Source organism: Lepidochelys kempii, chromosome 2 (assembly GCF_965140285.1).
Source record: "Lepidochelys kempii isolate rLepKem1 chromosome 2, rLepKem1.hap1, whole genome shotgun sequence".
In the NCBI taxonomy this organism is placed as follows: domain Eukaryota; kingdom Metazoa; phylum Chordata; order Testudines; family Cheloniidae; genus Lepidochelys; species Lepidochelys kempii.
In genome coordinates this window covers 272270417-272297932 of record NC_136381.1, presented here as the reverse complement: position 1 = coordinate 272297932, position 27516 = coordinate 272270417, and the positions used below count along the sequence as shown (strand labels likewise).

Sequence of the window (27516 nt, the reverse complement as noted above, 5' to 3'; positions counted from 1 at the left end):
CGCTGGCGCAGTACAAGTGCGATCTAATCATGCTCACATGTACCTGTGTTATCATTCCTTTTCAGTCCTGTGATCAGTTCCTCTCTATCTGTTAGGACAAGGGTTAATAAAGAAATCCCTCGTGTTGACTGCAACACTTTTTGCATTAGGAAATTGTCATCTACAATGGTTAGAAATCCCAAGGATATTTTAGTACTGCCAGCATGAGACCTCCAGCGTACTTCACTCAAATTGAAGTCTCCCATGATCATGCAGCTTTCCCCCCCTACATATTATAGATACCTGTGTAAGGAACCATTCATCATGTTTCCTACTGAGATTTTGTGATCTGATACCCCATCCTGTGCTTTATTTTAGGACATTGATCCATAAGCTCTTTCTTTTCATTCGTTTTCATTGATTCGGAAACAGGGAATGCTATTTTTGACATTGAGATCATTCCCCCTGCCCTTTTGCCCACTTGATCCTTCCTAAGTATGTTATAACCATTGATTTTTAACATTCCAATTGTGCGAATCATCCCACCAGGTTTCAGCAATACCAGGTAGATCAAACTTATGCTCACAGATGAGCAATTTCAATTCCTCTTGTTTGTTACCCAGGCTCCTAGCATTGGTGTAGAGGCAATTCAGTAATTTCTTCTCTTCATGTCCTTTAGCTCCTTGATTAGTTTTGTTCTCAACACCTTGATTTTGTGCTGAGTGCTCAGATCTTCCCTCTTTTTACCCTTCCTATTTGCTATTAGTTTAACCCCCTCCGGACTACTCTAGTGAGCCTGTCTCCAAGGAGGTTGGACCCCTTCTACTGAGATGGAGGCCATCAAGCTATATAGACCCTCTTCCCGTGCGAGGTGAATCAATGTGCCACAAAACCCAAATCCTCCACCCTACACCACTTACTTAACTTGTGGTTTACTTCTGGAATCTTCTGCCTTCTGCCTTCCTTCACTTGTGAGACAGAAAGGATTTCAGAGAAGAACACTTGAACATTTTTCTTCAGCACGCTTCTGAGTTCCCTGAACCCGTTTGCTATCTGCAAGATATCCTGCAATGCAGTGACATTAGTGCTGATATGAACCATCACCAATGGATCCCTGCCTGTTGACTTCAGAAGCCTGTCCAATCTTAGAGTAACATCTCATGTCTTGGTGCTGGGAAGGCAGCATGCTGTCCTGTTGTCTGCCTGTCCCTTGCAGAATATTAGAATCATAGAATATCAGAGTTGGAAGGGACCTCAGGAGGTCATCTAGTCCAAACCCCTGCTCAAAGCAGGACCGATCCCCAATTAAATCATCCCAGCCAGGGCTTTGTTAAGCCTGACCTTAAAAACTTCAAAGGAAGGAGATTCCACCACCTCCCTAGGTAACGCATTCCAGTGTTTCACCACCCTCCTAGTGAAAAAGTTTTTCCTAATATCCAACCTAAACCTCCCCCACTGCAACTTGAGACCATTACTCCTTGTTCTGTCACCTGCTACCACGGAGAACAGTCTAGAGCCATCCTCTTTGGAACCCCCTTCCAGGTAGTTGAAAGCAGCTATCAAATCCCCCCTCATTCTTCTCTTCTGCAGACTAAAAAATCCCAGTTCCCTCAGCCTCTCCTCATAACTCATGTGTTCCAGTCCCCTAATAATTTTTGTTGCCCTTCGCTGGACTCTTTCCAATTTTTCCACATCCTTCTTGTAGTGTGGGGCCCAAAACGGGACACAGTACTCCAGATGAGGCCTCACCAATGTCGAATAGAGGGGAACGATCACGTCCCTCGATCTGCTCGCTATGCCCCTACTTATACATCCCAAAATGCCATTGGCCTTCTTGGCAACAAGGGCACACTGTTGACTCATATCCAGCTTCTCGTCCACTGTCACCCCTAGGTCCTTTTCCGCAGAAAAATCATTGGTGCCCACATGTAGAAGCAGGAAGGGGTAGCGATCCGAGGGCTTGATGAGTCTCGGCAGTCTCTCCGTCACATCGTGAATCTTAGCTCCTGGCAAGCAGCAGACTTTTCGGTTTTCCCGGTCAGGGTGGCAGATAGATGACTCAGTCCCCCTGAGGAGAGAGTCCCCGACTACCACCACCTGTCTCCTTCTCTTGGGAGCGGTGGTTGTGGAACCCCCAACCCTAGGACAGTGTATCTCATGCCTTCCAATCGGCGGAGTCTCCTTCTGCTTCCTTCCCTCAGACGTATCATCTGGTCCACTCTCCGCCTTAGGACCTGTGGAGAGAACATGAGAATGGTTACTTACCTGTATTGGCGTTGCTGGTACATGGACGTTCCCCTTTTTTCTTCTGGAGGTCACATGATGCCAAATTTCTTCACCGTCCTCCTGTCCCCGATGTGCAGCCTGCTCTGAATCTTCAGAACCTTGTGCCCGTAGAAGCATATCCTAACGTCTGTCCAGGAAATCTTCAGTTTCTCTTATGCAACGCAGGGTCGATATCTGTTGCTCCAGACCTTGAACCTTCTCTTCCAATATGGAGACCAGCTTGCACTTTGTACAGACAAAGTCGCTTCTGTCCTGTGGAAGAAAGACAAACATGGCACATCCAGTGCAGGTCACAACAGCGGAACACCCCCCGTCCATATTATCGTCCTTCTATGAGCTTCCTCAGGAGTTGTAGTAATTACTCAGAGAATCCGGCAAGATGTAACCTCAGTGGGCTCTCCCCAGGCAAACTCCTTCTGTTCGCTGCTCAGCTGGTTCGCAGCTGACTAGCGTTTTATACAGTCAGGCCCACTTAAGGCTCACCTGGAACAAAGCACTCCCAGTTCCCAGCCTTTTCAAACAACCAATCAAGCACACAGTCAAACTGTCCTCACAACAAACACTCAGATAGATACTCACCAACACAGCCTCCTTAATGCAGCTCTTAGCATACCTTAGCGTACTTTAGCGTATTCTTTTGGTTCTTCCGAGTATTGAATCTTGAACAGTGATTGTCTGTTTTCCTTGGACAGTTGGAGAACCCTTTGCAGGCACGCTTCATTTTCTTACAGGTTGGGCTGAGCTGCCATCCATATGTGTGTCCCATATTCCCTTGAACCTGCTGGATATTGAGAGGTATCTTCCAATGTTTCCATGCTGCGGACTTGGTATTGATTTGAAACTTCTAGCCATGTGGAATTCCTCCTGGTCCTCTTCTCTCTGGTGGTCACATCCTCCTCTGTCTCCAGCTGCTGTAACCTCCTGCCTCTGGTGGCTATGAATCACCAGGCCTCTTCTGTGACTTCCTCTCTCTCCAGATCCATTCTTCCTTGAACTTGGGGCATGAAGCTGGCTGTATAGGAACTCCTCAGCTTCTCTTAGTCTCAGTAGCATCCCAAGTTGCCCTGCCAATCCAAGAATCTTTTCTGTGAGTATAGCACTTCATGAAACCCTTTCTGCCTTCAGGCAGGAAAGAGAACATGGCACATCTGTTGCAGGTCACTACCAGTGTTCCATCGCTGGTCATCTTGGTATCATGCATAGCACTGCACCTGGAAGGAAAGCCTCTCCAAACTCTCTCTGAAACTCCTGTTCATTGCCTCTGTTTGCACCTCTCAAGCTCGCCTAGCAAGTGACAGAGGCAAGTGACAGAGGCAGGGGACATACTGGCCTGTAACTCCTCCCCTTCCCATTTTGTTGTGCACGGAAGGTTGTTAGTGTTGCACCCATCATGGGTCATCATTTCATTTACCCAGAGAATCCTCTAAATAAAGCTGAAGTAATTAATTGGGTTTTACAAAAGCACACACGGAACTCTGAACTTCAGCTACCCCCATGTGATACCTCCGTGCTCTCACTGTCTGCGTCCCCACCTACCCATGGGCTAACGTGTTCAGGCATGGAGCTCAAAATATGAACAATAGGTGTCTCTGCCAGCATTCCTACAGGTGTATGTGTTCTCTGTGTGCTGCCTTGCTGGCAAGTCTCACACCGCAGCCTCCCCCGCATCAGCAAGGCTTCCCCTCCTTGCTCTCACAAATATTGTGGAACCTAGTCCATAAAGAGTACCATCTCCGGCCAAATGCACACTTGAGTACCATTCTGCAACCACTTAGGCGATGGTGAAACTGTACCTTCCTTCTGTATGATTTCATTAGCCAGGGCATTAGGGGATAAGCTGCGTCTCCCAGAATACCTGGCCCAGCCTCCACACCAGTAATACCTGGGGGCAAGCAGTTCTTTCTCCACTAATTTGACTAGTACTGCAGTCCAAAAGATCCTAGCATTGTGGACCCTCCTGCATTTAGGTCTGTAAACCTGTCACGGTGGGTCCACTAGTCCTCAGAGCACAGTGGAGAAATAACTGCTTTTGTTTTTAAATTCTCTGCCCTGGTGGGGGTGATAGTCATATGGGTTCCATCTGTAACACTTCTGCCAGGCGGAGTCAGCTGCAACAAGGGTGGGGTTCAATATCTAGAGGTTCCTCTTAACAATACAAATCATAACCAGCTCGAGCCCCCACCCAATAATTTGGGAAAGTTTAGCACTGCCCCTGGATGCCTCCAATGGCAGTAGTGGCCCCATTGTGAGTACTGAGGCTGCGACTAACAGAAGAACATTTCTATGAACAGGAAAAAGGGGACACTGCATTCATTTGGGGAAACACTACAACCATGATTCAAAAACATGTGACCGTATATGAACACCCACCCCACTGTAGGTTGGGCAGTGTCCTTTGCCTCAGTTTCCCAATTTGCAGTGTGAAAGTCCAACAAAAGTGGACTGCCGTACGTTCACACGATGCAAACTGAAAATGGAGCAGGTTTTTTGAGTGCATGCTATTAGTGCAGCTCTGGGACTGTTCTTAATGGTTCCTCTGAATAGTGTGGGGGTGCCTCAGTTTCTCCTAGGCAGTTCTTAAGTCTCTAGGGGGTGGGATGAGGGTGTATGATCACTGCAGAGCCCTAGAGGGCAGGTGTGTGCAGGGGTCTGGACACAGAGAATGGCCGACACCCTGTTTCCTGGCCACTGATGGCCTGGCCCTTCCCAGCTGCAAGGTGAGAGCTAAAGAGTTGGAGAACAAAGGAATCAGGTGACCTCCTGGCCCGGGAAAGGAACAAAGCCCAGAGGAGGAGGGGCTGGAGGGAGTTTCAGTTTGGGGCTGGCTGGGACATGGAGTGAAGGGCAGACGTGGTTGTCTGGCTCATGGCCCCCCAAAATGGACCCAGCTGAGGGGTCCTGTTCTTTGCACTTGCAAGCTCTGTTTTAGACCATGTTCCTGTCGTCTAATAAACCTTCTGTTTTACTGGCTGGCTGAGAGTCACGTCTGACTGCGGAGTTGGGGGGCAGGACCCTCTGGCTTCCCCAGGACCCTGCCTGGGCGGACTTGCTGTGGGAAGCGCATGGAGGGGCACAGGAGGCTGAATGCTCCGAGGTCAGACCCAGGAAGGTGGAAGCCGTGTGAGCTGTGTGTCCTGAAGACAGGCTGCTCACAGAAAGGCGACTGCCCCAGAGTCCTGACTGGCTTCTTGGGGAGCAGTTCCAGAGTATTGCCCAGGGACTCCATGACAAGCTCCTGTACTGAGAGTTACCTGGTGCACATCAAACTCTTCAGATTAAATCCCCTGTGTAGACACACCCTGAGACGGATTTACGGAATCTCAGGAAAGCAGGCAAGAAGGTTCCACAGAACTGGGCTCTGATGCAAACTTTGCTCACCATTCTAACCGGGTCTCTAAGTACTGTACTGCAGCAATAAATGCTGTTTTGTTTGGGCAAGACTTGTACTAAATCACTACAAATATTTACTGAAGATGTAAAAGTCTATCAAAAGGAGTTTGAAATCAGCTGGACTTGCTGTTGAGAGCACAGGAAGAGAACCAGGACAGCTGAAGCCAACAGGCCCCGTCTCAGAGTTGAGAGGGCTCCAGGGCTCACCCTGGTAAAAAGCTACAGCATGGGGCTGGCTTACAAGCGAGGTATAGCACACACCAGTAAAGCCGTGACAGGGTGTCTCAGGGTTGCACCCACAGAGAGTGTGACTTCCAGGACGAGAGCCTTGTGCAGGGAGGTGCCTGGCCCCATGGATCCTGGCGGGGATTGGCAGCACGGTGACTGGGAGGAATGGCTCTGTGTCCTGGTTCTCACATCCCTATGTTCCTTCTCCCCACAGGTCTGGAAAGGCTGCCTGCAACGCAGATGCACTAAGCTGGAGAGACAGAGGGAGATGGCTTTTATCGGGATGGTTAGTCCCTCCCTAGCTCTCAATGCGTGCCTTCCCCCCGCCCCCGAGCCCAGTCTTGACACATGGCCCTGGCTGCATTGTCCACCTGTCCCTCCCCACTCAACCCGTCTCAACATATGCTCTCCCCCACCCAGTGGCATTGCCCCGAGTACTCTCTCCCCAACCTCAATATAAGCCCCACCCCTCATATTCATTAGGTTATTTGCAGTGGGGGAGGTTTAGGTTGGATATTAGGAAAAACTTTTTCACTAGGAGGGTGGTGAAACACTGGAATGCGTTGCCTAGGGAGGTGGTGGAATCTCCTTCCTTAGAAGTTTTTAAGGTCAGGCTTGACAAAGCCCTGGCTGGGATGATTTAATTGGGGATGGGTCCTGCTTTTGTGCAGGGGGTTGGACTAGATGACCTACTGAGGTCCCTTCCAACCCTGATATTCTATGATTCTATGATTCTATGATTTATTTATTGTACCCACAAACAATACACATTACTCTGGCCCAGAATGCAGCTGACTCTAGGTGGGAGCAGTCTCGGTACTCGGGACATCTCTGTGGCCGGTGTCGTGGCTCTGGATATGTTGAGGAGGGGGCAGACACAACGTGCTGCAGCAGCTGCTCCCGATCTATAGCTTCACAGGTTCCAAGACCATTGTGGGATCATTGTGACCATCTAGTCTGACCTGGGCCAGAGACCTGCTGCACAATAATTCCTAGAGCAGAACTGTTAGAAACACATCCCATCAGGATTTAAAACTGGTCAGTGACGGGGAAGCCGCCATGTCCCTTGGGAAATGGATCCAATTTGCCAGCTCCTCGCTGTCAAAAATTGACACCTTATTTCCAGTCTGAATTTGTCTAACTTCAGTTTGCAGGTTTTGAGTCCCACTGCACCCTCCCTTTGTGGGAATGCTGAGGGATGGGGTCGGGATAGTCTATGGCTGGTCTCCCCCTGGGTGTGTGTCGAGGGCAGGCCCTGCAGGTCTCAGTCTGTCTCTCTGGGTACATGGCTGGTGGGAATAGGCCAGAGCGGCTGTCAGTGCGGCCCCACTCTGTGTCCCTCTCGCTGGGCTGGGTCCCAAGGAGGCGGTGCTGCGGGGGCCGCTGCTCTAGTGCATCATTAGAAACCGTTCCACATGGCGCAGGCAGGAGCAGTAAGGCACTCGCAGGGAAATGAGCTGGTGATGGATGGCTTCAGCGCAGAGAAAGCCATTAGGGTGAAATATGAACCCCCTAATGAAGTGCAGCCGCGGCTACACTGCCTGCGGTGAGAGAGACGGAGTGACTTCCACAGACTCCTGCTGCTCAGCACCAGGGTCAGGCGGGGGAGGGGGAGCGCTGTCAGGGGGTGACCTGCACCCTGCACTCCGCAGCCTTGCCGGTCCTGCCTGGGACAGGCTGCTACCCCCAAACCCTAGGGACCCCGACCTCCATGACCTCCTGGGATGTGTGCCGTGGGCAGCTTCATTTCAGACAAGCAAATGTCATTCCAGGCCTAACAGACGCTGACCCTATTGTCTGCAAGGATCTGAGGTCTCCTGCCGCCACCCCATCATGATGGCACTGGGACGGACCCCAGTGTGTGAGGGGTTATGGGATCTCTTCTCCCCTTTCTCCATTCAGAGCAGGTCCATCAGGAGTGGGACGGACCCCAGTGTCTGAGGACTTATGGGATCTCTTCTCCCCTCCCCACATTCAGGGCAGGTCCATGAGGACTGGAACAGACCCCAGTGTCTGAGGGGTTATAGGCTCTCTTCTCCCCTTTCCCCATTCAGGGCAGGTCCATCAGGACTGGGACGGACGCCAGTGTCTGAGGGCTTATGGGATCTCTTTATCCCCCACCATGTGGCACCGAAATGCACCCTGGTGTTTAAGTGGATATGGGAAACCTGTCCGCCCCACCCAGGCTATCAATACCAGGATGGACCTGAGTGTTTGAGGGGATGTGGGATCCACAGAGCCCCTCTGTGTCTGGGTGCTGCCCCAGGCAGGCACGCTCGTGAATACTGCATACCCTCCTTGCCCCTGTTCCTCCCCTCTCTGCACCTCCTGCCCTGGGGGAAGTTGGGGAGCAGCCTCATGGTATAAGAATCATCCCCCCCCAATTCGCGCTGCAGGATTGTTGCTGTCCCAAGGCTCCAACACAGCATAGTAATGGCCCAGTTCCCTCTGTTTGCTCCAAACAAACTTCAGAAGTGCTCCCTGATAAGATCCCATTGGCAGCCTAACCTTTCTCCACTGGGCCAGATTCTGCTCTCCCTGAGGCTGGTTTTACATTGGTGTAACTCCAGTGGGACAGGTCCTATGCTGTGTCTCCTGACAGGCACAGCTCAGGGGGAGATGGAGCAAAGGCGGGTTTATGCCACATCTAGACTGTCCAGACTCTGCTGCTGCAGTGGCTGAATCAGATCCCGTGTGAGCGAGAGAGCGAGAGAGCAGCCCCAGCAACCTCCGCTTTATGGCAGCCTCCCCATAGATGCCTAGGGATGGCTCTGCAGCCCCGAAGCCCCACAGGACTGAACGCTCTGACCAGGCCTCTCCCTGGCCTGTCCCTACAGTGGGGCCTGCAGGAGTGGGGACAGAATAAGACCACGCTTGCTCTGGCCCTGGGAAATTCCATCTGACCTAACTACAGGCCCTTCATGGTCCTGATACACTGCCAGAGTGGCATATGGAGTCAGAGTAGGGGCCTGAGGCTATCTCATTGACCTTGGCTGGATTACTCCTGCTTAGCACATGAAAAAAGAACCAGGCCCAATAGCCTGGTTTAAGTGATTTCGTTTTAAGAATAGCGGTTCCCTAAATCCACTGATCATCTTCTCTGACATCTTGCATAGCCCAGGGCAAAGAATCTCACTAGGGTGATGCACCTTTCTATGGGCCGGATAGAAAAGTGCTCCACTCCATGCAAAGCAAGAAGCAGCTAAAGCCAGATGGCAAAAACAATTGCTCCCTACCTCCGTTCCAAACCAACAAATATGTACTGGGGCAGTTCTGTGGTGCTGCAGGAGTTAGTGTCACTGGGTGGAGGAAAGATGGGTTTAGAAGAAGCCATGAGTTTGCGTAGCACTGCGACGCCATTAGGCATTGCTCCACCACACAGCCCATCCCAAGGCAGGAAGGGAGACCCTGTCCTGGGGCTGGGGCTACCCCGAGATACTGAGGAGTGTGGCTTCTGGCCACAGCAGTTATTTAGTTTGCCCTGCCAACAGGGTGTCGTATTGAATGAATTGATCACTGCTCAGAACATCAAAGTGCCCTTGTTTCACCCTGCTGCCACACCCTCTCTTCTCCCTTCCCAGCCCCACATGCAGGCCAGGCCCTGGCACTATGCCCAAGCCCCATATAACTGCTGCTGCTCTCCCAACCCCTTGGTGCTCTCCCCCAGCCCCTTTTTCTATGCTGAGCTCTGCATGGCACAGAAGATTGAGCCCTGGGGAAGGGGGCAAAGGTGGTCGTCCTCCTTATCCCCCACGTTGATGTTCTGCCAGCGCTAGGCTCAGCATGGCCCAGGTGTCAGTGGATCTACTCCAGGCTCTTCCCACCACACCCCAGAGCCCAGGATGGCCATGGTGCTCTGTGCTGGGGAGGCTTCCCCATAAGAACAGCCACACTGGGTCAGGCCAAAGGTCCATCCAGACCAGTATCCTGTCTTCTGACAGTGGCCAGGGCCAGGTGCTTCAGAGGGGATGACCAGGAAAAGGCAATTATCAAGTGGTCTGTCCCTTGTTGTCCAGTTCCAGCATCTGGCAGTCAAGAGGCTTAGGGACACCCAGAGCATGGGGTTGCATCCCTGACCATCTTGGCTAATAACCATTCATGGACCTATCTGCCATGAGTTTATCTAATTCTTTTCTGAATCCAATTATACTTTTGGCCTTCACAACATCCTCTGGCAATGAGTTCCACAGGTTGACTGTGTGTTGTGTGAAGAAATACTTCCTTTAGTTTGTTTTAAACCTGCTGCCTATTAATTTTATCGGGTAACCCCTCATTCATGTGTTTTGTCAAGGAGTAAATAACACTTCCTTATTCACTTTCTTCATACCAGTCATGATTTTATAGACCTCTATCATATCCCGCCTTAGTCGTCTCTTTTCTAAATGAAACAGCCCCAGTCTTTTTAATCTCTCCTCATCTTTAATCTCTCCTCTCTTTAAGCTTCTCCTCAAATGGAAGCTGTTCCATACCCCTAATAATTTTTGTTGCCCTTCTCTAAATAAGAATGGCCATACTGGTCAGACCAAAGGTCCATCTAGCCCAGTATCCTGTCTTCCAACAGTGGCCAATGCCAGGTGCCCCAGAGGGAATGAACAGAACAGGTAATCATCCAGTGATCCATCCCCTATTGCCCATTCCCAGCTTCTGGCAAACAAAGGCTACAGATACCATCCCTGCCCATTCTGGTTAATGGCTATTGATGGACCTATCCTCCATGAACTTATCTAGCCTATTAATTTCATTTGGTGACCCCTAGTCCTTGTGTTATGAGAAGTAGTAAACAACACTTCCTTATCTACTTTCTCTACACCAGTCATGATTTTGTAGACCTCAATCATATCCCCCCTTATCTGTCTCTTTTCCAAACTGAAAAGTCATAGTCTTATTAATCTCTCCTCATACAGAATCTGTTCCATACCCCTAATCATTTTTGTTGCCATTTTCTGAACCTCTTCCAATTCCAATATATCTTTTTTGAGATGGGGTGACCACATCTGCATGCAGTATTCTAGATGTGGGCATACGATGGATTTATATAGAGGCAACAATATTTCTGTCCTATTGTCTATCCCTTTCTTAATTATTCCCAGCATTCTGTTCGCTTTTTTGACTGCCGCTGCACATTGAGTGGATGTTTTCAGAGAACTATCCACAATGACTCCAAGATCTCTTGAGTGGTAACAGCTAATTTAGACCCCATCATTTTATATATGTACTTGGGATTATGCTTTCCAATCTGCATTACTTTGCATTTATCAACATTAAATTTCATCTGCCATTTTGTTGCCCAGTCACCCAGTTTTGAGAGATCCTTTTGTAGCTCTTTGCAGTCTGCCTGGGTCTTAACTATAGTAATTTTGTATCATCTGCAAATTTTGCCACCTCACTCTTTACCCCTTTTTCCAGATCATTTATGAATATGTTGAATGGGACTGGTCCCAGAACAGAACCCTGGGGGACACCACTATTTACCTTTCTCCATTCTGAAAAAATGGCCATTTATACCTACCCTTTTTTCCTGTCTTTTAACCAGGTACCAATTCATGAGAGCACCTTCCCTCTTATCCCATTGCAGCTTACTTTGTGTAAGAGCCTTTGGTGAGGGACCTTGTCAAAGGCTTTCTGAAAATCTAAATACACTACATCCACTGGATCTGCTTGTTGACCCCCCTCAAAGAATTCTTGAAGTGGTTTCCATCATAGAACATTAGGGATGAAAGAGACCTCAGGAGATCATCTGGTCCAACCCTCTGCTCAAAGCAGGACCAACACCAACTAAATCATCCCAGCCAGGGCTTTGTCAAGCTGGGCCTTAAAAACCTCTAAGGATGGAGAGTCCACCACCTCCCTAGGTAACCCATTCCAGTGTTTCACCACCCTCCTAGTGAAACAGTGTTTCCTAATATCCAACCTAGACCTCCCCCACTGCAACTTGAGACCATTACTCCTTGTTCTGTCATCTGCCACCACTGAGAACAGCCGAGCTCCATCCTCTTTGGAACTCAACCCCACTTCGGTTGCTGCTATCAAATCTCCCCCTCACTCTTCTCTTCTGCAGACTAAATAACTACAGTTCCCTCAGCCTCTCCCCGTAAGTCATGTGCCCCAGCCCCCTAATCGTTTTCGTTGCCCTCCGCTGGACTCTCCAATTTGTCCACATCCCTTCTGTAGTGGGGGGACCAAAACTGGATGCAATACTCCTGGTGTGGCCTCACCAGTGCCGAATAGAGGGGAATAATCACTTCCCTCGATTTGCTGGCAATGCTCCTACTAATACTGCCCAATATGCCGTTGGCCTTCTTGGCAACAAGGGCACACTGCTGACTCATATCCAGCTTCTCATCCACTGTAATCCCCAGGTCCTTTTCTGCAGAACTGCTGCCTAGCTAGTCAGTCCCCAGCTTGTAGCGGTGCATGGGATTCTTCCGTCCTAAGTGCAGGACTCTGCACTTGTCCTTGTTGAAGCTCAGCAGATTTCTTTTGGGCCAATCTTCCAATTTGTTTAGGTCACTCTGGATCCTATCCCTACCCTCCAGCTTATCTACCACTCTCCCCAGTTTAGTGTCATCTACGAACTTGCTGAGGGTGCAATTCATCCCATTATCCAGATAATTAATAAAGATGTTGAACAAAACTGTCCCCAGGACCAACCCCTGGGGCACTCCGCTTGATACTGGCTGCCAACTAGACATCGAGCCGTTGATCACTACCCATTGAGCCCGACTATTGTATAAAGGGTTTTCAGTTTGGTTCAATGGCTCTTGAGCACCCCCACTATACAAGTTGTTCCAGCAGCCCTGGTAGAGTGGAGAGGATTAGGCTGCAGGGTGGAGAGGTTGGGGTGTGCAGTGGGGAGTTGGCTGCAGGGGGAGGTCAGGAGTGTGGCTGCAGGGCAAGGAGGGGCTGCAGGATGGCAGGAGTTTTCTCTGCTTCCTTGAGGATTTTCCTGAGTAGATTTGTGCTGTTTGCGAGGGAAGCAGAGAGCTCCTTGGTTTGCCGAGTGGTCATGGGGTGGGGTGGGGTGGGGCCAGGCCATCGGAGAGCAGCCCCTGTGAGGAATGGTTGGTGTGGGCCACGCGCCGCTTTCCCATTAGCGCGTGTTTAGTTCAGCGTTTTAAATAATTGTGTCCTCAGAATGATATTTAAAATCCATTTGGGAGGCAATGAGGCAGGAAAGTGCCTGTGCCATTGTGATGACGCTGCGCGGGAAGCACCACACATGCATATTACAAACTCATTACGGGGCAATTTACACACGCACTGCTCGCCTTCGCACACAATTTCTCCCTGATGCTGCTAATGTCCCTTCCAGGTCGCACACTCTCCCGGCTCGTTGTCACCCAGTACTACCGCCTGCACCCAGAGGACCAGAGACCAGGGCAGGGGAAACAAGGGAGCAAGGCCAGAGCAGGGTTGGGGCCCACTGCCATGGCAGGAAATGGAGGCTCTGAGATCTATCCAGCCAGTGCTAATGGCTCTGACATCCCCCTTACTAGTCTCCCAACCTGCCCCCTACCCCCGGTCAGTACAGGGCTGGGCCTGTGCCCCAGTGCCCTGTCCTGCTCGTGCTCCCCCACACCTTGGTCAGTTCAGGGGTGTTCCCATGTTCCTGCCCTCCATCTTTCTGGTCCTCCCCCTGCAGGCCCCAGATCCCAAGGCCTTGGGCCTGTCAGGCACCATGCTGCGGGCCCAGCTTGGGGAGGAGTTCCGGCACCTGCGGCAGGCTGACTATGAAGCCGAGTACCAGCAGGCCCTGATGAGCATCCAGGAAGGGCTCTACGAGATGGAGGGACCTGCCATGAGGGAGGAGATGAAGGAGCAGCTCCGGCAGTGGTTCATCGAGTGCCAGTGAGTGTGCACGGCTGCATGGGCCCTTCCCATGCCCCTCCATGTTCCCATCCCTTTCGTGGGCTCCCTGCTGCCCCGCAGTCACCACACTCCTCACCCCACTCCTCCTATGCCACCCCAGTGCTCTGCAGCCCACCCCTGTGCCACTGTCTCCCCGTCCAGCCAAACCTGCAGCCAGGGCTGGCTCCAGCGTTTTTGCCACCCCAAGCGGCAAAAAAACAAATCAAAAAACCTTGCCGCTGAACACAGAGGCGGAGTGATGGAGCAGCCGCCGAATTCCCGCCGCTGCCAAGGGCTGATTGCCACCCCAGAGCCTGACGTCCTGCCACCCCTTTACATTTGCTGCCCCAGGCACCGGCTTGGTTCGCTGGTGCCTGGAGCTGGCCCTGCCTGCCGCACTGATCCATCTGCTCACTGTCTCCCCCATTCCAAGCACACTTCCCAGCCTGCCCTCTCTCTCCTCGGCTCCCTCACTGCCCAGGCCTCCCATGATCCCCAGGGCGCACCTGGCAGTGGCCTGCAGCTAACGAACTAGCACAGGGCTTTTGCCTGGGACATGCTCACTGGGTCACGGCTGAGTGCTGACATTCATGTTTTCCTTCCACAGCGACCTGACCGGCCGCTTCCCCGAATTCCCTGACAAGGAGATTGGAGGCTCCAGCATCCTTTTTGCAGAAAAGACTCCAGAGCAGGTATCAGGGCAGGACCCAGGCTAGGGGGCTGAGGCTAATGAGCCGATAGCAGGAGAGTGGGACCTTTCCTCTATAGGGGGCATCAGCTCCAATGCAGCCCAGGGTGTGGGGAATGGAATATGGGTGACTGGCTCTGAGCTGGAGAGTGGCTGGCTCAGGTGGACAGGGAATGGGAAATGGGGCCTTTTTCCGCTAAGAGGGGCCAGCTCTGATCCAGCCCCAGGTCAGAAAGGACTCTCAGCTATACTCGCCTCCACACTGCTGCACCCTGAGCTCTGCCAGGAGCAGCCGCCTGCCCCCTGGAGACTCAAGGAGCTCTGCCCTTCCCCCCCCCCCCCAAGTCACATCCTGCTGTGGCCTTGGGACTCTGGCACGGAGGGGTAGGTCCAGCTGGCTGGGATTTCCGCAGGTCAAAGCTGAGCTGGACCTCCTGGAAGATGAGGGACAGAGGAAGAAGGATAAGAAAGATAAAGAGAAGACTAAGGAAGAAAAGCAGAAGAAAGGCAAGGACAAGAAACAGGTGAGAGGCTGGCAGGTAGTGGGGCAGGGGAAAGCCCCATGGCAGGGATAGAGTACTCCAAATGTGGGGAGCAAGGGGGGCACATGGATTGAAGGAGTGGGGCAGAGTTTGATGGTGGCACATGGAGGGTAGTTCTGGGGCAGGGCCAGGCACTGCTTGTTCCTTGTGTCCTAGGGCTCCCCCCAAGGGTTTCCCCCCAGTAGTGGTTCAGTTCATTTTAGTAACTTGCTGGGTTTGGGGTTTTTTTTCCAGGAAGAAGATGAAGGTTTGAAACTGGCTCTGTCCAAATTCCTGCCAGTGATCAGCGAGGGCTTCACACAGTATCAGAGTGAGGGGGACCTGAGCCTGGGGCAGTGGGGGGACCTAAGAGCACCGCTCTGACCTGTACGGACCCAGGAGCAGGGTGGCGGGGGGTCGTGAGCAGGTTAGGGCAGGACTAACAGAGAGACCCGGCCCTGAACTCTGCTACCTGGCTTGGGTGGTGCAGTTGTGACTTTCTGGCCTGGGATGAGAACATCCGGCCTGGCCCAGTTACTGGAGTTTAGTCACTTTTGCCTGGGTCTTGCTGTGTTAGACCAAGACGACTCATCCCCTGTACTGCCCCCCTGTGCCCACGACCCCTGAACCCTCCACCCTGTGGGCAGGGGAGGCACACACCTGCCCTGCCGAGCTCAGGGCTTAGGGTCTGGCTGAGCTGGGGAACAACCAGCACAGAGCTTGTGTTACACCAGGGAGATCTGCCATTGCTGAGCTGATGAAGCCATGGCACAGAGGCAGCTGTGCCATCTCCGGTAATACCATTCCCTACACAGCTAGGTTGTTATCCTGGGCCACTCACATGTTCACATTGGGCAACTGGTTTTGTAAAATCTGGCATATTCTTGCCTTGGGCATTAGTCACTGTGCTACTGTGTCATTTCCTGCTGACATGGAGAGCTGGAAGCCTATCCGCAGGCTGCACTGAGCTCCTTGGGCCTCATTGATCTTAGCCAGACTGTCACACGTGCATTTGAGACAGTTTTCTTTTGAGAGTCCGTAGGTGCCTGCAGGGCATGGCTAGGCTTTGCTTATGGGATCACTGCTGTATGGGATTAAAACGCAGAGAACTTTACTGGGCTTAAATCCTTTCCTAATATTATTTTCCCATGTAAGTGATTGCTATAGATACCCCGGGGTTGTTGCGTGATTATAAAATTGCGGGGGGGAGGTGGATGGGAAGAGGGAAGTTGTGCTGAGATATTCTCCCTATTAAAATGTGGTCCACACAGTGAAAAGGTGAACACCCCAAGGGAAAGCAATCAGTGCCCCCAGGAGGAGGGGGAGGGAAGGCAGAGCTGGGAGGGGCAAAAGCAGCATCTGACCTGTCCCCCTTCCCTGCAGCCATCTGGGGGAATCGGGATGAGTCCAATAACTTCGAACAGCGCTACGAGCCAGAGTTGATCAAAGCCCAGAAGAGGAAGGAGGTGGAGAAGGAGCTGCGCCTGCAAGTGAGGGGCAGAGACAGGGCTGTGTCATGGGGATACCAGGGGGCTCGCCCTGCTGAGGAATCACTGCCCCAGGGACTGCATCCTGAGTGTGGGGTGGCTCTGAGGTCCCCTGAGGTTGGCTTTAGGGGAGGGGAGCTGTGGCTCTGGGTTCCCCTCATTCAGGGGTGCTGGGGGGTGAGTGGGGCTCCCAGTTCCACTAGTGTGAGGGGGGAAAAGTCTCTGTTGTTCAGGGAATAAGTGGGGGGTCTTTGCTTTAGGGGAGCTGTGGCTCTGGGTTCCCCTGGTTCAGGGGTGCTGGGGGGTGAGTGGGGCTCCCAGCTCCACTGGTGTGAGGGGGGATAAGTCTCTGTTGTTCAGGGATTAAGTGGAGGGGTCTCTGCTTTAGGGGAGCTGGGGCTCTGGGTTCACCTGGTTGAGCAGTGCTGGAGGATGAATGGGGCTCCCAGGTCCCCCAGGTGTGAGCTGGGCACTGGCTCAAGATGTTAGGTGGGTTTTTAAAATTGTAGCTGGACTGAAGCCCCGGCTGCTGTCACCCAAGATGGCGGCCATGCCCCTGTAGCCCTTGTGGGGGGCTGCAAGGCTGCCTCTAGTGAAGATGGCTGCCATGCCCCTTGTGTGCAGTGGGATGGAAGCCAGGCTGCCGTCAGGGAAGATGGCCGTCCACTGTTCTCCGTGCATCCCAAGCAGAAGACAGTGAGGGATAGCGGGGAGCCTGGGGGGAGGGAACATGTAGGGAAGAAGACTGTTCAGTGGGGAGTTTCTGGGCTTGTGGGGAGGCCCCAGTTGCTGTCTCAAGGGCTGTCTCCCCCCAGGTGGATGAGCTGATGCGAGAGGAGTTGCAGCTACTGAAACTGGCTGTGGATCGAGATGAGGGGAAATCTCACATGGCAAAGAAGAGCAACAAGGTCAGAGGGTGTGTCCTGTACCCCAGGGCCCCCCAAAGGCGAGGGGGTGCACTCACTGGGGGACAGCCCTGGGGACCTATGCCAGCGAGTGGGGATGGAGTGATATTACTCGGCCCACAGATGGGGGGACTCTCACAAAGGGTGGGGGGCTGGCACTGGAGACATGGAGATGGGGAGAGGACCCTTACATGGTGGTGGTGGTGGGGGCTCTCAGCCTGCTTAGAGGTTAAGGTTTGTTGTTCTTTTCCCAGCAAAAGAAAGGGAAGAAAGGTGGGAAAAAGGAGAAAGATTTAACTCCGGACAGGTATCATCCCTGACCCCCTTTCCTTGGAGGAGACCCCAGACATGGACTCATAGGTGGTACCCACTCTTGGCCCTGTACGATCCCTGGGGGGAACCCCCTGTGACAGGTTGGATCACAGAAACCCCCTGAGGCTGCCAACTGATGTGCCAAGACTACTTCTGCCCCTGCTTTTCCTGCCCTCCCAGCTTGGGGCTTCAGTGCCCTGCCTGGTTTGAGCCAGACCTGCTAGCCTGCTGCAAACTCAGACCCAGGTCTGAACCACGTCCCCTGACAGCTATAGGCTTAAACTGAAAGCAGCTTAGGGAGTGTTTCTGTCTTTAACACTCAGATGACCAAGTCCCAATGCAGTCCAAACCCCAAATAAATCCGTTTTACCCTGTATAAAGCCTATACAGGGAGATATGCACAGCTGTTTGCCCCCCCCCCCAGGTATTAACACATACTCTGGGTTAATTAATAAGTAAAAAGTGATTTTATTAAATACAGAAAGTAGGATTTAAGTGGTTCCAAGTAATAACAGACATAACAAAGTGAATTACCAAGCAAAATAAAATATAACACGCAAATCTATGTCTAATACCGTAAGAAAGCTGAATGCAGATAAAAACCTCACCCTCAGAGGAATTCCAGTAAGCTTCCTTTTACAGACTAGTCTCCTTCTAGTCTGGGTCCAGCACTCACTCACACCCCCTGTAGTTACTGTCCTTTGTTCCAGTTTCTTTCAGGTATCTGGGGGGTGGAGAGGCTACCTCTTTAGCCAGCTGAAGACAAAATGGAGGGGTCTCCCACGGGCTTAAATAGACTTTCTCTTGTGGGAGGAGACCCCCTCCTCTCTCCTATGCAAAGTCCAGCTCCAAGATGGAGTTTTGGAGTCACCTGGGCAAGTCACATGTCCATGCATGACTCAGTTTTTAGAGGCAGCAGCCATTGCCCACATGGTATCTTGAATGTCTCCAGGAAGACCTCTTATGTGGTTTGGGGCCTTCCAACATCCATTGTTCATTAAAGAAGCTGACCAAATGCCTTAGTAAGGTTATTTAAAATCAAACAAGTATACAGCCAATATTCATAACTTCAAATACAACAATGACACATGCATACAAATTGGATGAATATATTCAGTAGATCATAACCTTTACATAGATATGTTACATGGCATATGTAGCATAAAACATATTCCAGTTATGTCATATATATACATTCATAAGCATATTTCCATAAAACCTTATGGGGTGCACCATCACACCCCCTTCAATGAGACAGCCCTTCTGGGCTGTCCACTCTCTCTCAGGGGTTAAGCCCTTCCACCTCCTGGAACCGCACCTCTCTGAGCCTTAGCACGCCTGTCTCTCGCTGTAGGCCCCCTCAGCGAGTTCCCTCTCTCTGGATCCCTGGGGCCTCCACTCCCAGAGGGAATAATGCAACCCTGTTCTCTAGACCGGAGTAACTCTCAGCCAGCGTAAAACAGGAGGGTTTATTGAGTGTCTGAACACAGCATAGGAAACTCTCAGGGCCCTCAGGCCTGGCCTCCCTCAGCACAGCACATCCAAGGCTCCTCTGCATCCAGGTGGACTCTGCCTGCTCCCTCTCTCCATTCCAGAGCCCCCCTTCCAGCTGGGCATCTGATATCCCCTCCCCCAAGTCCCACCTCTGTCCATTGTCTCCTCTCCAGGTAAACAGGGTCGCCTGGGCCTCCTCTCCTCTCTTCCATCCTCTGGCCCCCTCCTGCTGGAACCGACTGGTCAGGTCACCGGGGTCCTCCCTTCGCAGCCCACTGGCCAGAACTGGCTGTAACTCCTGAGCTGGGCCTCACAGTCACCAGATCACCAGGTCACTAGTCGCTGGGGTATCCATTCTCCAGGCCATTGGCTGGAGTCCCAAATTCTGTTGCCGGTCCTCTGTAACGACAAACTCCCTCTCCTCTCACCCTCGTTAAACCAGGAACACCCAGGGAAACTGAGTCCCACTCCCTCTGCATGCAAACCATTGGAAAAAACAAGGAAAAACAAGAAAACCCCCACTTCGTCACATCTCTCCCCCCTCCGAGTCTGAACTGAGTGGGGTCACTTAGCCAGTGACCTGGGGAAGTTCAGGGCCCCCCGCCCCGTGATAAAGCATCGGCTGTAACATTGGCACTCCCCCTCACATTGACCAGCTCCATGTCATACCCCGGGAGGAGCAGGCTCCATCTCAGCAGCTTGGCCTTTCATTTGGTGCAGCCACGTCAGGGGCAAATGGTCAGCGCACACCGTGAAGTGCCATCCAAATAGATACAGCTGTAGTTTTTTAAGGGCCCACACCATGGCCAGGCATTCCTTCTCTATAGCCAAATAGTGCCGCTCCCGGGGCAGCAGCTTCTTGCTCAGGTATGCACTGCGGTGTCTTTCCCCCTTAGTATCAGTTGGCATCAGCATCGCACCCAGCCCCGTGTCAGGCATCGATGAACATCAGGAAGGGTTTGTTAAAATCCGGTTTACCAGCACTGGGCTTTGGATAAGTGCCCCCTTCAGTGCTCAGAGAGCCCTCTGGCACTGCTCGGTCCAGACCACCTTGTCTGGCTTCCCCTTCCTACCAAGCTCCGTGAGGGGGGCTGCCAGGGCGCTAAAGTGGGGCACAAACCTCCAGTAGTACCCCACCATCCCAGTGAGAGCCTTGACCTGCTTCTTAGTCTGGGGAGCGGGCCAGTCCTTGATTGCCTCCACTTTGGCTGGCTCTGGCTTCAGGTGTCCACGCCCCACCTTGTGGCCCATCCCCACCTTGCACTTTCCAGCTTTTATGGTCAGTCCAGCATCCTGAAGGTGACCCAGCACCCTCTTCATCTGGATCACATGTTCTTCCCTGGTCTGGCTAAAGACACAGATATCGTTAATATACACTGGAGCAAAGTCCTCGATCCCCCTTAGTAACTGGTCCGTCAGGCGCTGGAAGGTGGCAGGTGCCCCCTTGAGGCTGAAATGAAGGACCAGGAACTCAAAGAGCCCTATTGGGGTGGTGAAGCAGACTTCGCCCTGGCCTTTGGGTCCAAAGGCACCTGCCAGTGGCCTTTGGTAAGATCCATGGTAGTGAGGTATCAGGCACCCCCCAACTTGTCTAGGATTTCATTGGTCCTAGGCATGGGGTAGGCATCAGACACGGTGATGGCATTGAGCTTCCGATAGTCCACACAGAACCGAATCGACCCGTCCTTCTTGGGGACCAGCACCACGGGTGAGGCACAGGGGCTGGAGGACGGCTGGATCACCCCTAAAGCCAGCATGTCCCCGACCTCTCTCCCCAGGTCCTGGGCTGTTTTCCCAGTGACCCTGAGTGGGGAACACCAGATGGGAGGGTTGGCTCCCGTCTCCACCCTGTGCACAGCCAGGTTAGTGAGCCCAGGCCGGTTGGAGAACAGCTGCTGGTATGAAGGCAGCACCACTCTGATCTCGGCCTGCTGGGCAGGGGTGAGCTGGTCTGAAAGGGGAATTTGACTCCAGCGAGGGGTCAGGACCAGCCTCAGGGAGGAGTCCCACTAGGGGATCCTCTCCCTTCTCCTCCCTCTGCCCACACACAGCCAGCACCAACTTCTCCCTGTCCCAGTACGGCTTCATCATGTTGACATGATACACCCGGCTGCTGTGAGCCTGGTTGGACAGTTCCACTACATAGTTCACCTCGTTTACCTGTCTGATGACCTTGAAGGGGCCGTCCCAGGCAGCTTGCAGCTTGTCTCTCCTCACGGGGATGAGGAGCATCCCCTGGTCCCTGATGGCATAGGAGCAGGCACATGCTGAGCGGTCGTACCAGACCTTCTGCTTCCTCTGCGCCCTGGCTGGGTTTCCTCTGGCCCAGCCCATGAGCTCCACGAGCTTTTCCCGGAAAGTCAGGACATGCTCCACCACTGATTCTCCATCGGGAGAGGCCTTCCTCTCCCACTCAGCCCTCATCAAGTTGAGGGGTCCCCTCACTCTCCTCCCATACAGCAACTCGAATGGGGAAAACCCTGTGGATTCCTGGGGCACTTCCCTGTATGCAAACAGCAGGTGAGGTAAATGCTTGTCCCAGTCCTGCAGGTGCTGGTCCATAAAGGTTTTCAGCATCATCTTTGGGGTCCCATTGAACTTCTCCACCCGCTCGTTGGACTGAGGGTGGTACACTGAGGACCAGGTGTGTCGCACCCCACACTTCTCCCACAAACACTGGAGCAGGATTGACATGAAGTTAGACCCCTAGTGTGTAAGGACCTCCTTGGGGAACCCCACTCTGCTGGAAATGGTCAGCAGCAGTCTGCCACGGTGTCTGCCTCCATAGAGGACAAGGCCACTGCCTCAGGGTAGCGCGTAGCAAAATCTACCACCACCAGAATGTATTTCTTCCCTGACCGAGTTGCCCTGCTGAGGTGCCCCACTATGTCCATGGCCACCTTCTGGAAAGACTCCTCTATGATGGGCAAAGGTCTCAGAGCTGCTTTCCCCTTGTCCCGGGCCTTCCCCCGCTCTGGCAGGAGTCCCAGGCCCTACAATGCGGCGGGACGGCGTCAAAGACCCCGGGCCAGTAAAAGTTCTGCAGCAGCCTCTGCCTGGTGCCGGATGCCCCGCAAGGGGGAGATCATGGGCCAAGTACAACAGTCTGGGGCGGTACCTCTGGGGAACCACCAACTGCCTCCTGGCTTTCCAAAGTTCAGTTTGCCCCGAACCAGCCCATTCCTGGTAGAGGAATCCCTTCTCCCACAGGAATATCTCCTGGCTGTCCTCCCCGTGGGATCCTGCAGCGCTGGGGCGAGCAAGGGCCCTCAGCTTCTCTAAGGAAGGGTCAGGGCACACAGGAATAAATGGTAGAACCGGGCCACTGACTAGAGCCTCCTTCAGCGCACAGAGAGCCCTCTGGCACTGCTCGGTCTAGACCATCTTGTCTGGCTTCTCCTTCTTGCACAGCTCAGTGATGGGGGGCGACTATGGTGCTAAAGTGGGGAACAAATCTTTGATAATACCCTACCATCCCAATAAAGGCCTGTACTTGTTTTTTGGTTTGGGGCACGGGGCAGTCTCTGATCACCTCCACCTTGGCTGGTTCTGGCTTTAGGCAGCCGCTCCCCACCCGGTGGCCCAGGTAAGATATTTCAGCCATCCCCACCTTGCACTTCTCCACTTTTATGGTCAGCCCAGCTTCCTGGAGTCGGTCCAGCACTTGTTTAACCTGGGACACATGGTCCTCCCAGGTCTGGCTAAAGACACAGATGTCATAGAATCATAGAATACCAGGGTTGGAAGGGACCTCAGGAGGTCATCTAGTCTAACCCCCTGCTCAAAGCAGGACCAATCCCCAATTTTTGCCCCAGATCCCAAATGGCCCCCTCAAAGATTGAACTCACAACCCTGGGTTTAGCAGGCCAATGCTCAAACCACTGAGCTATCCCTATGTCATCGATATACACCACGGCAAAACTCTCCATCCCCCTCAGTAGCTGATCCACCAGGCGCTGGAAGGTGGCCGGCACTCCCTTGAGACCAAAAGGCAGGGTCAGGAATTCGTAGAGCCCCAGAGGGGTGATAAAGGCCGATTTCAGCCGGGCATCTGCATCCAGCGGCACTTGCCAGTAGCCCTTTGTAAGATCCATGGTGGTAAGGTACTGAGCTCCTTCCAGTTTGTCTAGGAGCTCGTCAGGCCTGGGCATGGGGTAGGCATCAGATACAGTGATGGCATTGAGCTTCCAATAGTCCACACAGAACCGGATCGACCTGTCCTTTTGGGGACCAGCACCACCGGCAAGGCCCAAAGGCTAGAAGATGGCTGGATCACCCCCAAAGCCAGCATGTCCCGGACCTCTCTTTCCAGGTCCTGAGCAGTTTTCCCTGTGACTCGGAAGCGGAAGCATCTTGTCGGCTGGTGCGATCCTGTCTGCACCTGGTGGACAGTCAGATTAGTGCGTCCAGGCTGGCTGGAAAACAGCTGTTGGTACAGATGCAGCACCCCTCTGATCTCAGCTTGCTGGGCAGGAGTTAGGCAATCAGAGAGAGGAATTGTTTCCGGGGGGAGCCAGCTCCTGTCTTGGAATAGATCTACTAAAGGGTCATCTCCCTGCTCCTCCCACTGTCCACACACGGCCAACACCACATTCCCCCTGTCATAAATGACTTCATCATATTCACATGGTACACCTGGCGGTGGTGCGCCTGTTTACCTCATTTAATTTCTTGACAACTTTAAAAGGGCCTTCCCAGGCGGCCTGTACTTTGTTTTTTCTCACGGGAATGAGAACCATCACCTGATCCCCGGTGACGTAGGCATGGGCCCGCACCATGTGGTCATAGCAGCATAGACCTTCTGCTTCCTCTGGGCTCTGGCCAGATTCTCCTTGGCCAAGCCCACGAGCTCAACAAGTCTTTCTTGGAAGGTCAGGACAAACTCCACCACTGATTCCCCATCGGGAGTGGCCTTCTCCCATTCGTCTCTCATCAGGTCCAGGGGCCCCTTTACCCTCCTTCCATATAACAGTTCGAAAGGTGAAAACCTGGTAGACTCCTGGGGTACTTCCCTGTACGCGAACAGCAGTTGAGGTAAGTACTTGTCCCAGTCCTGCGGGTGCTGGTTCATAAATGTTTGCAGCAGCATCTTTAGCGTTCCACTGAACCTCTCCACCAGCCCATTGGACTGGGGGTGATATGCTGAGGCCCAGCTGTGCCGGACCCCACATTTCTCCCACAAACACCGGATCAGGACCAACATGAAGTTGGATCCTTGGTCTGTCAAGACTTCCTTGGGGAACCCCACTCGGCTGAAAATGGTCAGGAGCGCATCGGCCACGGTGTCTGCTTCAATGGAAGCTAAGGGCACTGCCTCGGGGTAGCGGGTGGCAAAATCTACTACCACCAGAATGTATTTCTTCCCCGACCGAGTCGTCTTGCTGAGAGGCCCCACGATGTCCATGGTCACCTTCTGGAAAGGCTCCTCTATGAGTCTCAAAGCCGCTTTCCCCTTGTCCTGGGCCTTCCCCACCCTCTGACAGGGGTCACAGGATCGGCAATACTGCCGGACTGTGGTAAAGACCCCGGGCCAGTAAAAGTTCTGTAGCAGCTTCTGCCGGGTGCGCCGGATTCCCTGGTGCCCTGTGAGGGGGGTGTCATGGACCAGGTACAGGAGTTTGCGGCGATACTTCTGGGGGACCACCAGCTGCCTCCTGATCCCACAGGACTCTACTTCCCCTGGGGGAGCCCATTCTCGGTCCAGGAACCCCTTCTCCCACAGGAACCTCTCCTGGCAACCTCTCCTCATGGTCCGTCCCACACTGAGGTCGGCCAGGTCCCTGAGCTTCTGCAAGGAGGGATCTTTCCTCAACTCGGCCTGGAACTCAGCGGCTGGGGAAGGGATGGGGGCCTGCTCTCTCTTGCTGGCTGGGTCTGAGGCCGCAACCTCTCTGAGCTTTGTCCCTGGGCACTGCCTCCCCACAGGGGCAGGGTCCTGCGCCTCCGGTGAGGTACCCCCCACAAGGTCAGAGCACAGTGCCCCTCGCCGGCTCTGGCTACGGGTCACGACCAGGGCGGTCTGGGGGTTGCTTGGCCAGTACTCTAGGTCCCCCCTGCATCAACACCTCAGTGGGCAAATGGTGGTGCACCCCCACATCCTTGGGGCCCTCCTTGTCCCCCTATTTCAGATGTACCGTCACCACGGGCACCTTGAATGGGGTCCCGCCCACCCCTGTCAGGGTCAGGTAGGTGTTGGGCACCACCTGATCTGGGGCCACCACCTCGGGCCGGGCCAGCGTCACCTCCGCGCCCGTATCCCAGTATCCATTGACCTTCCTCCCATCCGTCTCCAGGGGAACAAGGCACTCTCTCTGGAGGGACAGCCCCGCGCCCACCCTGTAAACTGAGCACCCTGAGTCCAGAGCCTCCAGCCCTCTGGTGGAGCTGGCCTGGGGTACTCTTCCCTCCTGAGCAGGTGGTAAACTGGCAGCCCCCCTTGCCTGGGCCGTCTGCCCCTTGTCCAGCTGGGTCCCTACCCAGTTAACCCTGGGTAGGTTGGGTCTGTTCAGTCTGTCCCTGAGCCTGGGGCACTGGGTCTGTACGTGGCCTCTCTGGCCACAGTGATAGCAGCTCAGGTCACGTTGGTCCCCTCGAGCGGGTCAGAGGGGCCCGACGCCAGACGTTCCCCTTGGGAGGGGGTTCTCCATGTTCCCCCTTTGGGAGGTCCTGTGGTGATTCTCTCTCTGCATCATGGCCGGCCTGTTCTTTTGGGACTCCTCCCTGCTACCCCCTGACCGACTGTTCACAAACTCGTCGGCCAGCTGCCCTGCGTGCTGCGGGTTCTCTGGCTTTTTGTCCACCAACCATAGCCTCATGTGGGAAGGGTACTGTTCATACAGTTGCTCCAGTACAAATAGGTCGAGCAGGTCCTCCTTAGTTTGGGCCCCATCTGCCCACTTGTGGGCATATCCCTGCATCCGGAGGGCCAGCTGTAAATATGCGCCCTCAGGGGCTTTACGCTGACTCCTGAACCTTCTCCGGTACATCTCGGGAGTCAGCCCAAACTCGCGGAGCAGGGCCTTTTTGAATAGTTCATAGTCCCCTGCCTCCACCCCTTTTATTCGGCTGTACACCTCCACGGCTTTGGGGTCCAGTAAGGGGGTGAGAAACTGGAGCCTGTCTGCAGGGTCAACGCTGTGCATCTAGCAGGCGTTCTGAAAGGCCGTCAGGAAGTCATCTATGTCCTCCCCCTCCTTACGCTGGGCCAGGAGGCACTTATCAAAGCTCCTTGCAGTCTTGGATCCCTCCTCACTCAACACAGCCAGGGCCTTGCTGCTCCTCAGCCTTGCCAACTCCAGTTCATGCTGACGCTGCCTTTCATGATCCTTTCGCTCTTTTTCGTGATCCTCCAGCTCTCTCAATTTTATCTCTCTTTCCCATTCCAGTCGCCTCAGCTCCAGGGATGGGGAGCTCCGCCGGGAGGATCCCCTGCTGGCTGCCGGGGTCAGGGTGCCCTCGGTATTCGCTGGGCTCCTCCCAGGCCCTCCCCTAGGCATAGATAGGGGGGTCTTGGGTTGCTCTTGGCAGCAGTATGACCCCTCCCAGCCGGGTCAAGCACCGGGGCCGCGCTGTATCTGCCGGGCTGCTTCCTTCAGAGGCAGGGATCGGTGCATCTGAGCGATCCTTTTCTTCCAGCTGGGCAATCAGCTGTTCTTTGGTGAGCCACCCAATGCGCAGCCCCCTCTGCCTGCACAGCTCTACCAGGTCGCTCTTAAGGCATCTCTTCCTGCTGGCCACTCGCAGGCCTGTGTGCTCGCAGCTCCCCATGGTTTCCAGGAGGAAACCCTATTGTGCCAGCCCTTCTCCAGGTCACCACCTCTTTCCCAGGGACAAGCCGCAGACTCCTCCGCCCCTGAGACTGCTCACCGCAATGCCCAAGGGGACCCCGTTATTGTAGCAGTCCTTCTCCCTGGTCACACACTCCCAGGGGTTAAGGGTAGCTCCTCCGCCCCCCGAAACCGCTCCTCTCTGAATCTTCAGCATGCCTGGTCCCTGTCAATCCCCCTTCATTTTACTGCTCCCCAGTCACTTACTGCAGGAAGCGCCGTCCATGGGGTGCAGTAGATCCCACCACTGACACCAGTTGTCATGGAGATTAGGGGAGTCAGGGCCCTACACCCGCACTTCCTGCGATTCACCGTGACTCCTAACCAGCCAGTAGAACAGAAGGTTTATTAGAGACGACAGGAACACAGTCCAGACCAGAGCTTGCAGGCATAAACAGGACCCCTTAGTCAGGTCCTGCTGGGGGGCAGGGAGATTAGTCCCCAGCTCTGGGGGCTCCCTTCTCTTCTCCAGCCCATTCCAAAAACGAAACCCCCTCCAGCTGACTCACCAAGCCTCCCCACAGCTCCTCCTCCAGACTTTGTCCAGTTTCC

The 27516-nt window shown here is 53.6% G+C and overlaps 1 protein-coding gene across 1 annotated transcript in view; it reads left to right on the top strand.

The window, feature by feature from the left end:
• Positions 1-27516, top strand: part of DRC11L (dynein regulatory complex subunit 11 like) — an 82899-nt gene that overhangs the window by 37508 nt on the left and 17875 nt on the right. The window contains exons 5-12 of the mRNA XM_073329700.1: positions 6098-6169; positions 13526-13731; positions 14339-14423; positions 14833-14943; positions 15196-15271; positions 16324-16430; positions 17243-17335; positions 17587-17639. Coding sequence (XP_073185801.1) covers positions 6098-6169; positions 13526-13731; positions 14339-14423; positions 14833-14943; positions 15196-15271; positions 16324-16430; positions 17243-17335; positions 17587-17639 — 803 coding nt within the window. The remainder of the gene's footprint in view (positions 1-6097; positions 6170-13525; positions 13732-14338; positions 14424-14832; positions 14944-15195; positions 15272-16323; positions 16431-17242; positions 17336-17586; positions 17640-27516) is intronic.